Here is an 11,256-nt window from a genome sequence, read left to right as displayed (position 1 = left end):
AATTTGTTAAGCACCAGGTTTATAAAGCTTCAAGGTGGTACAACAGTGGTAACAGAACAATTGGTAGTTCTCATCCATGGATGATTCCAGTATTTGCACATGCATTTGTGCAAACAAATCTGAAGCATTTTTGTTCTGGAAGTTTTAAACAACTTCATGTGAGCCCTTCACCAGGGCCCAAGGGCAGCAGTAGCACCTGCAGTGACACTCACGGGGAGGGCAGGGGGGGTTTTGTGTCCCCAGCACTGTTTTCTGCACCCAGTGGGGCTCCCTCAGCCGCTGGGAATAGCCAGGGGTTCTCAGGGACACTCCTGACACACTGATCAGGACACACAGCTGGGACAAATGTGCCTAGAAAGGGGCAGAGGAGCTGGGAAAAATGAAACCCTGGCTCTGGCCAAGTGTTCTATTCTGCAGTCACCATGTCCTCATTATTCTCCCTTAAAAACACATCACTTCCTTTGCTGAGCAGGAAGTAACCAGCAAGCATTTGAGCTCTGATGAATCTCTGCTAAAACAATTTCAAAAACAAATCTCAGTGTCAGCATCTATTTCATCTGATATAATCCATTTCATCTGAGCTGCATTAAGCAGATCTCCTCCAGATTTGTATCTTAACAGCGGCACAGACATCATAACTTTTCTTCACAGCTTTTGTCTGAGCCCACTATGAGAGAGCAGGATAACACTAGTCCCAGACTGACTCAAACACGTCATTGATAATGACAATATTTGGCATTAGTGTAAAATTCCCAAAATTGTGTCTTCTGATAGCACCAAAACTCGGCAAAATTAACATGAGATTACAAAGAACACAATGACCCAATGCATGTTTCATATACATATTTATATATATTTCATGTACAAAGTTACATTCTGAACCTCATGGATTCAATAATAGAAATAAATACTGAAATAACTACACTGCTATATGAGCTCTTCTGCTCACAGAAAAGAAGCCTCAAGTTTAACAGACAGCAAGTTTAACGCTGTAGAATCCATCTCAGATTACAGAGGCAAGTAAAATTGAGCATAAAGTGTCCAACAGACAAAACTTTCAAAAATTACAGACCATAAATCGTTTAAAATATATGTTTAAAAGATTGAGAAATGTGCATCAACAAAATTAATAAAGGAAACTTAATCTTGTTAGAGGGTGGGAGAGACATTTAGTGTATAGAAAAATGCTTTGAGGTGCAATATAGGTTGTTACAATATGGCATAACCCTGTTAGAAAAAAACATTTAATTTCCCTAAAGAAGAACTGTATTTGAGTTTGCCATGTCTTGTTTTACAGAGCGAGGCCTTCACAAGGCCCGCCTCAACAGGGCCATTTACAGAGTGCTAAGTCAGGTTTAATCCTTTGGTAACTTTTATAATACTCACATGGAAATAAATATTCAGTTGCACAGCATTTTTTAAAGACATACGTTCTTTAGAACAGTTAGTATATTAAAACAGATTAAACATTTGTTTATTACTAAGGCAGCCTATGATAAAGTGTCTACGCCCTGTCAACTCAATCCTATCCGGTACAGGAAGACCTTCCCAAGGAATGGACAATGCAGCCTCACCCTCACCATGCAAACACCCCTACCTAGGCAAGTCACGTGCTGCATATTTTGTGCTCAAAATGTTTCCAAACTATTAACAAGCTGTAGATATCAAGAGATTAGCTCCTATTTATACGATGCTTTAATCACGAGTGTAATGCATAAACACATTCTTGAGACAGAGTTGAGGGTGTATTGTCATCACAGTGCCTGGGATTTGCGTGCTTTATTCACCTTTCAAAGTGACCTTAAGGGGAGTTTATACAGCCCAGCACACTGTGATGGCAATAGGACCCAATTAATCTACTGTACCTTAGGACAGGGGATAAAGTTTTTAAATGAGAAATAGAGAGAAGTGCACATGCCTTTATCTACACTCATAGTGCTACACAGTTCAACTACTGTCTGCTTTAAAACCCTTCCACTTTGGGACAGAAGCAATCCATCATTCTCTGAACTATTTGCAAGGGCTGGCCCACTGAAGTGGCTAAAATGGCACAGTGGGCCAGCTTCATTTGGCAAAAGACCAGGTACACACTTGCCAAGCTGCACTGCTCCAGCTGGAGCAGTAACGCCACTCAGAGAAAACAGCTTGTCTTTAATAACAAATTAAATCCTACAAAGAACCAAGGAACAGAATTGTGCGCTTTTCTTCTGAGAACATGAGAACGTGACAATCAACCAGTGACTAAAAAACTTTGGAGATTGTGTTTTCCGAAGAGAAAAAAACAAATTCAAGAAAATGGCAGGAAATGCAATGAAACTGCACCACTCACAGTGAAGATTCTACACAAACGTAAAAGTTTAGACAGCATTTTTCTTAAGACATCCCATCAGTTAATTCAGATGTGCTTCATGTTCAGCATACATGCCTATAAGTTTAAAATAGGTCTAAGAGTGTTGACTCGGGTTACTTTTGTATAATTGGTATTTGTATAATTTTTAATAAGCTTCCAGACTTTATATTTAAGCCAAAGTACTTTAAGAGTGACATTCAAGATGAATATGGAAAGCAAATTATGAACAACATGCTCTCATTGCTTTTGGCATTCTTGAAGAGAAAAATACTACCAAGATAATAAACATCTTTAATAAGGATTTTTACTACATAGTTCATGTCCTAAATACATATTTACGAGAGGAACAGCTGTGTACAAAATATGTTGCTTAAAAAGTATTTATAGATATAAATCTAACCAATAGACCTGAATGGAGATTTTCTGGTTTATCAGCTATGATATGCATTTGAAAAAGCTGCCTAAATATATATTTACACAATAGACCTCAGCTAAATGCGTTCATTTTAAAAACTAAGAAAATATATAAACATATGTTTGTCTGATAGACCAGAACTGCTCCTATTGCATAAAAATGTTTAGGCAGTTTTAAAAAAGTGTTTCTATATTTACTCCTCTGAAACTGTTCAGTTCTCTCACATAATCAAGTTACTTAATTTCTCTGCTAATCTGAACAGCTCCAGCCTTTTGGGGGTAAATGCTGGATGCACATTAAAACCCCTCAAAGCTTTTACTTTCCAGAGACTAAATTAAAGAGCAAATCTGGGTTTTTAAATCTTCTGAAGTACAGAAATCATGAAGTGTTTAACTTAGGTCTGATACTAATGCAGAAATTTCAATGTAAAAGGAAGACCATCTTAAACTCACATTTATGGTTAAAAAAAAAGATGATGAGTAGACAGAATGTCAGCCTAAGATTAGTCTCTTGAATTTTGGTAATTTTCTCTGTCCTTGCGTTACCGGATAACATTGTTGCTGAGTTATTTATTTTTTAACTAAACTGGGGTATGGAGCCACAAAAAAAAAAAAAAAAGACAATTTGTACCTAATTATCTGGAACTACACTCCCTTTCATGCCTCAGGCATCACCTTTACAATCTCACTTGTGTAGAATGCGGTTTTTTTTCCTGTACACTTTCATTCTTTTCTCATGCTCTAATTGAGGTCTCCAACCTTCACACACATAGTGCCTTATGAGTTTGAACAGTTAGGCAGAGAAGATCATTCTAAGTGCTTAGGACATAAGGGGTTAAGAAAAGAACAAAACATATCCCCTGATTGAGAATTTTAAAGTTATTTTCCAATTTATATCAACCTAAGAATACCCTTTAGAACCAGAGTTGTTCCATGTCAGGGAAATAGAAAAACATGCTCAAAATTGCTCATTACTGAGGGCAGCAGTTGTCAAACTTTAAGGTTCAATAGTGAAAATAAGATTTTATTTAAATATTTTCATTTTAATTCCTATACAGCCTCCTCTTTCCCCCCGCAAATTCTGAAGAATGTAACAAATTAAACTGTGTACAGTGTATGAGAAAGATTATCCAGGTTTGAAAACAAAAGCTGAAATATACAGTTTGCTTTAGCCCTCACTAAGTATTTGGATGAGTCTCAGTAATCCATCTTTTAATTTGTCCATTTTTTTCATACCCTGGGAATAACTTTGCTGTTTTACCCAATGCATTATACAGTGAAATGAAGCTCAGTTGGAACAAAGCTGAACTCAAGTGAGACTACCAAAGAAGTGAACACATGAGATTGCTGTGGTACAGTCAAACTGTATCAGCTGCTCACTGTGGTGTGCACACCAGCTGGAGAAACATCTGATTTCCTCACACTGTTCCATTTAACACAGGTGCAGTAAAACAGCACAAGCTAATTCCTGTATAGCTGAATTATGACAGGTTGCAATATAAAGTTAAACAGCAAAGAAATGCTTCAACATCATGTAGTGAAACAGGTTCACAAAATAAAAAAAAAACAAAACATGCAGAAGCATTTTTTTTTTTTGCTTCCCCCCTCCCCCCCCCCACCATTTTTAAGATCTCCAACTGCATCCTACAGGCTCACTCACTGCCACACATGACTTGCCACACTATCAAGTGACTCCTCTCAGCTTTGGCTACAGAAGGTTCAAGTGGTAGAGCTTCTCCCAGGAGTTCAGATTCTCCTCCTTCATCACCTGGAACAAAACAGCTTTGGTTGAGGCAGCCAATAACCAGAACAGCATCAACACCACATGCAGCAAGACAAGAACTAACACTAAAAAGACAGTGTTGCCATATGCTGATATAAAAACATATTAAAGTCTGTGAATGTAAACAGAGTGTGTTGCATAATTATCTCAGAGCCCAGCATTCTGCTGGCAATATTCTTTCCTTCTAGCCCAAAAAATAATGGCAGGTTCATAAGTATCCATGTTCTACGTGTTTCATTACTTATAACTCTTTAATGGAGAGAAACCTAACAAACCCAAACATATAAATGCTATGGGACAAGAGCTGTAATTGAGCACATGTGAGTCAACACAACATTCATGTCCGTGGTCAACCTCTCCCACTCCTTCCTCCTGTTCCAGTTATTCCAGCTTGTCACAACTCTGCCCACAGTGGCAAAGACACCCTTGATCATATTCTCCATTATTGCTCTTCACAAAGAAGAGCAGTTTTGTAGCTGCACTAGAACTCTGGGTGACAGCAGCTGACTGGGACCAAAAGTGACACTGAACTGCCTATGGACAGTCAGGACCATCAATCCAGGTGGTCTCTCAATCACAGGAAATAGGAACTGACCTACACCTTCAGGAAGGTGCCAAATCAGATTTTGGCTGGTGTTCTGGTTAGACTCCTTTGGAGGGTGCTGAGGGAGCTAAACACAGAGTAACCCCAAAGTTTGCTAGGCTCATGTGGCACTGGCTGGGCTAACACAGCACTGGCACTCAGCTCATGGCTTTGCCATCATGCAAAGGAGAGCAAAATGAGCATTTGGAACGTGGCTGTTGCAGCTGCCCTGAGTGACCGCAGAACTTGAGCCTTCACTGCACTGTGGCACAGAACTGTCTCCAGTCCTGCCTCTCACAGGAAATCCAACACGGTCACCCCAGGAACCTGCTTGTCACTGATTAGTGGGATGACAGTATTTGGAATGGCCTTCCTGGGTTTTCCTTTGTAATGGTTTATAGTGGGTTGTTTTGCTGTTTGGTTGGTTTTGAAAGACTACAGACAGATTTAGGCAAAAGGTCAAAAGCAGGTCTAAGAGTTGTGATACCTTTTCATGCTCTTTTTGTCAAGGTCTCCAGCTGCAGACTATAAGCACAGAATCACAACAGCTCTCACTTTATTTCCCCAAAGAGTTCAATTAAAAAGAAGATACATGTTTATACAAGAAATCTTTTATGGGCTAGATCATGCCAAACTGCCAACTAAGAAAAGCAGTGATCAAATAGCAGTGATGGGCATGCAGAGATAAGTGATTTACTTTCCCACTCAAAAATAACTAAATTTTACACTGAGTATTCTTCACTTAACATGACTTGTTTTTAGTCAGTCTGCATATTTAAGTAACTAAGGACATGTCTTCTGGCAGTTTGAGACAAAAGATTAACCTGACAAAGAAAGACTGAAAGTATTAACAGGAAGGTGATACATGACTCCAAAGCAGAGTTTCAAATAAACCTTCTGACACAGTCTTTCCTGTTATAGATGAGTAATTAGATGGTTGGCTCTCACAATTAAGGGGCAAATGTTAAGAGAAATTTTGTAGATGTATAGTTATGTTGCTGTAATATGTCCTCCCCCTTGCATTGGGATGGCCTTGGTAGCTGGGGCATTTGGGGAGGGTTGGCTTGTTATTACGGTAACACCTGATCTCCAATCAAGATGTAAGAAAGTGAAGTCCACCACTAGACAGCAAAGAAGGAGTCGACTGATGAGACTTTGCGAGGAGCTAGAGGTATAAAAGACAGAGCATCCAGTTTGTAGACAAGCACATGGTGGTTGAGTCCTTTGCTCCCAGCACTGTATTTTTTTTCTTATTTAGTCCTTTTGTTGTATTTTTGTTAAGTGTGAAAAGTGCATATTATATGGCTCTATGCAGATATTTACTATATGTATTTTGTTGTATTGATTAGTAGTGCTGTATTAACATTTTAATAGTATGATAAATGTAGTTTTGTAGTTAAAAGGTAACTTTTGTAGTTAAAATTGGAACTAAGTAAGTGGGATAATTTTTAAAGAAAGAAATAAGGTACTCGCAGCAGATAGCAGCCACAGGACACCTAAGTCTTCAGAGATAAAGAATTTATTGTTCTCTAATCAGAGGAAACTGACTTCTTCCTGCCACACTCAGGATCAAAGACACCTTTAGGATAAGGAGGAAGAAGCTGGCATGACCAGACCGAATCCTTTGTTTGAATGGAACTCATGCATCATGTATGGGATGTATGAATATTCAACGGGCTATTCCTTTTAAGGGTTAATCCTTTGCTAACGGGTGTCCTTTTTCGGGGTTGCGCTGCCCAGAAAAAGGTATCCGGAGTCCATAACTCTTTGTTTCTATTGTCTCATAATGTCCTAATTCAAATTGTCCAAATTATTACTACTCTAATTGTATTACTATTTTTATAACCATTTTACCAGTATTAAACTATTCAAATTTTAAAAATAAGTGATTGCCGTTTTTCACATTAAAGTTGAATAAACCTTTGAAATTTTAAAAGTGAGCATCATTTCTCACATCCCAAAGGTCATGGTTCGTTGGGAGGAGGAGAAGCTGAAGGTGTGTGTCAGAATAAAAATATTTCTACCCCTGCAGCGTATGGTAAAGATTCTGTATCCTGACCACACAAATGCACTCACTGCAATCACAGCAGCAGTTATTATGTGGTTAATTGCTGTTATTAGATTTCTAGAGCCCCATACCTTCTCTTGGTATTTTCTTATGGCTGTAGATCTTCACAGCACAGACTCCTTCTTCTGCATGTGGCTCCTTTTTAAGTCAGGGCTCCTCCAAGGCTCTTCCTGACTGGCCAACCCACCCCCTTTTATCCCAGTTATCTTCACTGGCCACAGCTGCAGCCCAATGAAGGACATCACAGATGCAGCCCATCAACAACAACTGGGACCTACCAGGGCAAGGCCTATATACAGATATTCAAGTACAATAATGATATTTTACTAGGACTCAAAGGCCACTTCCACTACAGTTAATACCCTTTCAGTATGAAGTACCACTCATTTAAAGCTCAGATTTCTTACCCATTCTGAAGTCAATGTATCCTTCTCCACCGCTTATCACCAACATTGATTTTAAGGGACTCTGGTTCAAGGACTCCTGGGCTTGTTTCTCAGCTGTTAGATCTGCTCCACTACTACTCTGAGGGCAAACAACCTGACCTGGGTGGAAAACAGAACACTTTTTTATGCCTTATCTCAGAGTAAAAACTTCTGTCCTTGGTCATTAGATGACAATGTCTAAAGCAGTTGAATACCTTCTTAACATGCAAGTGCTCACTTAGCACAGCACCTTTTTCACAGAAGGAAGCAAAGTCTCTGCTTGTGATCAAGCCCTTTTCCTCCCATTAAACAGGGCTGTATTTAGCAATCAGACAAGCCTTGTAATTAAAATACATTGTTTCTGAGAGTACTATTGCTATCTTTGACTAAGCACTGTGTTCAACTAAGTGAATGAAGGAAAAAACAACAAACAAACAAAAAATCCAAACCAAAAAACCACCTCTCTTAAAGGTGGTAACAAAACCTCACCTGGTACTGCAACAAAGAATTTCACAGCATCCCGGTGGCCATGGAAGCAGAGCTGTGCATGCGCCATGGAACAGTAGGGGATGAATGTCCCTGGAGTGACTTTGTCACTGTGCTCATCTCCATACACACGGATCACACTCCCCGGACGGTTTCCAGAGCCTGCTGCTGATTTATTGGCTGTAAAAGAAGAGGTTGTTTTCTACTTCAAAACACAAATTGCTGGAGTGGTTATTTGGTAAGAAACCTTATGGTACAATCTAAAAGCTAAAGCCAACTTAGATAAAAATGAAACAGGAGGGCAGCAATGCCAATTCAAGACAGAGCTGGAAAGAAAAAGATTGCATGCTTCGTTATTTAAGTACATCAGAAAATGGAGCAGGATTCTTATTAGTCTAGCATAAACACCAGATTTCAATATCCTACTTTTGGGAAAAAATAATTTGTGACAGGACTGTGTCTTTCAAAGAAAATAAGTACCTCTAATGTGTTTCAATATGAGCAAATTCCATGCACTTAAACATATAATTAAAGACAGTTTCATTCCAACTAATCATAATGTATGCCCTTGCCAGCAAAAATTCTCTAGAAACAGCCACCTGTGGCCATGAAAGTGCTACCCTATTATCATTCTATATCTACATTTTACTGTGAAATTTTAAAATACATTAAACCAGAGAAGTACTCATGCTAGACATACAAGCCATCTCCATTCCAAAGACTATCAAAGTAGTGAATGAAACAGTGATTTGTAACAAGACAGCAAATGATGTGGATTAATGACAAAGTTATAAGATGTGATATCACATTGGCTGGAAGAGAAAGTCTATATGAGAGTTCAGCTGCAACACAGGATGATATGCTAAACTGCTGAGCAGATTGGTGGCCATTTAGCAAACATAAAACTGCTGCAATGCAGTAACTGCAAGTGGAAAAACATTTAGGAACATACAAAGGGTAAATCTATAAGGAGTGGGAAACAGCCTCAAAGTGGCTATTATAAGCCTGAAAGTAGGTTTTGGTTCAGAATCTGCACTTACCCCGCAGCCCCAGTAAACGTCCCTGGTGGAGGATTACAGCTAGTGAGAAAGGAGGAAAGGGGAATGGATAGGTATGACAGTAGAGGAGAAGGATTAATGAGAACCCACTGCTCATATTTTGGTTTTTGATAAGGCAGAGCTTAAAATTTTAGCTCCTAAAAAAACCAACAGATATTTAATTACTGAAGATTCGATCAAATGTCACAAAGAACAGCATCTTACTATAGAAGTTCCAGTACAAAATAGACCACAAAAGGACTGTCACGTATTTTTAAGTTTATTATTGATTAGCAACATTTCCCCTTTCTCTCTTTCCTTGACAGGAGGCTCCAGAATAATATAGAATGACTCATGTTTTCAAGTACCCTTTTGGAACATCATCTGCTGCCCTGCTACTAAGACCCAGGGGATTGAGAGATGCCACTGCTTATGCAAGGATGTAACTGCTTTATTACTATTTCTGACCACAGTTCTCAGCCCCACTATCAGGCTACCCCCAAAAGGCTGTTCTGACCTACAACCAACAGAAATGAAATGCAACTGAACAGCTTTAATAGGGACCTCTTCTGTTCACTCCTGGCTTAAAACAAACTCCCCTGGAAACATTAACTTAAGCTTGATGCAAATTAAGACCTATCATTTTTGAAAGCATGATTTAAAGTGTCTCAAAATCCATGACAGGAAGTCTGTCCTTCCTTAGTACATTCATGCAAAAAAAAAGACAGTTACTGAATGGATGGACAATGCAATGGAACAACATGAGAAACAATGCATGTGTTTGCTGTTCAACAAAGCAGACATAACATGAAGAGTTTTCACTATTGAATCACCCTAAAACTCCACCTGTCAGACCACACTATTTTCTAATTAACAACAGTACAATTAGGACTATCATAGGTCTGCATTTTATTTTCTGAAACTTCTGTCCACCTGTTATAACATTAGTCTCAGGCACAAGTGTTGAGGCTTTAATTTCATTGTTGTTGTTTAAATGCGATCAATTTACCAAGCTTTACCTATTTAAGATTTGGTTTGCCCTTGAGCTGTTCTTTTCTCCTGAGATTCAACTGCCCTCAATTAGTTTCAGTCTATGACAAGAGTCTGGGGTCTCTTACGAAGCAAAAACCACAATTTACATGATTGGAATGTGACCTGGATGTTAGTGCCCTGTCTGAATGTATTTACAGCTCCTATAACTCTGAACGTGTCCTTTAAAGCAATCTGTGCTACTTCTGTTCCAGTCCTTTATATGCAATTTGTGATTAATTCTCAAAAATTAAAGCCAATCAAATTGTATTAGCAACAACAACATCAACATGCTCAAATCAAAGAAAAATGTATTTTGTGAACACACAGCAATCAAAACTAACATTAATAAGAAAACTAATGATGGCTCATATAAGCAATAAACATCTATCAATGCTCTTAATGCTCAGAACACCTCTAAGGCCTCAAAGTGTCCCTTTGATTCAAGCCAACTCTGCTCAAATGGCAATACAGGAGATTTTGGAGATTTGTTATTTTTTCAGGGTAACTGTAACCACATACACAGATATAGGTGCTGAACATCACACAGGCCAGATCTGTTACAAACCTGGCAGCGAAGTTTTCTATCCATTAGCAAGCACCTGAATGCTGTTTAATACTCTCTCTTTTTTTTATGCCTACAGCATATTGCACAGTGCTATTCATTGATATTTTACTTACTTTCTGTTAATGGAATGGAGATGATGACACCATTTCCTGTTCCTACCCATAAACGATTACAAGACACCATAAGTGCTGTGATTCTCACAAATGAGAATCCCAGTTTACCAGTACCTAAAAACAAAAGACGCTTTTCATCAAAAATTATGAGCAAGAATAATTTTAGTTCTACAACAGAGAATCTAAAATCCAGCTCCCAAATCACACACACAAGTAATTCCCTCCCACTTATGACAGAAACAAAGTAGAGGAGCACATTTAAGTTGTAAAGATAACCTAGAAGGCTACAACACTGCAATTAAATTGAGAACCTATGTTTAGAAGTCTAACATTAGCTATGAGAAAGCAAAAAAGGTCCTTAATGCTGCACAGTAAAATTTTTTGGGGCTTACCAGCTTTT

The 11,256-nt window shown here is 38.6% G+C and overlaps 1 protein-coding gene across 8 annotated transcripts in view; it reads right to left on the bottom strand.

Moving 5' to 3' along the window:
* Window positions 1-828: 828 nt before the first annotated feature.
* The window catches only part of SPAG9 (sperm associated antigen 9), a 62,531-nt gene continuing 52,103 nt past the window's right edge, over window positions 829-11,256 (bottom strand). For 5 of the 8 annotated variants that reach the window (XM_026797827.2, XM_005494762.4, XM_074555137.1 and 2 more), the window contains 5 exons: window positions 10,857-10,970; window positions 9,150-9,188; window positions 8,113-8,289; window positions 7,606-7,743; window positions 829-4,532 (listed from right to left, as the gene is read on the bottom strand). In XM_026797827.2, coding sequence (XP_026653628.1) covers window positions 4,417-4,532; window positions 7,606-7,743; window positions 8,113-8,289; window positions 9,150-9,188; window positions 10,857-10,970 — 584 coding nt within the window. In that variant the 3' untranslated portion in view covers window positions 829-4,416. The remainder of the gene's footprint in view (window positions 4,533-7,605; window positions 7,744-8,112; window positions 8,290-9,149; window positions 9,189-10,856; window positions 10,971-11,256) is intronic. The other 3 variants (XM_074555136.1, XM_005494763.4, XM_005494768.4) reach the window with 1 other exon arrangement.

This window comes from Zonotrichia albicollis, chromosome 19, assembly GCF_047830755.1.
Source record: "Zonotrichia albicollis isolate bZonAlb1 chromosome 19, bZonAlb1.hap1, whole genome shotgun sequence".
Lineage (NCBI taxonomy): Eukaryota > Metazoa > Chordata > Aves > Passeriformes > Passerellidae > Zonotrichia > Zonotrichia albicollis.
This window is presented reverse-complemented; position numbering and strand designations above follow the sequence as displayed.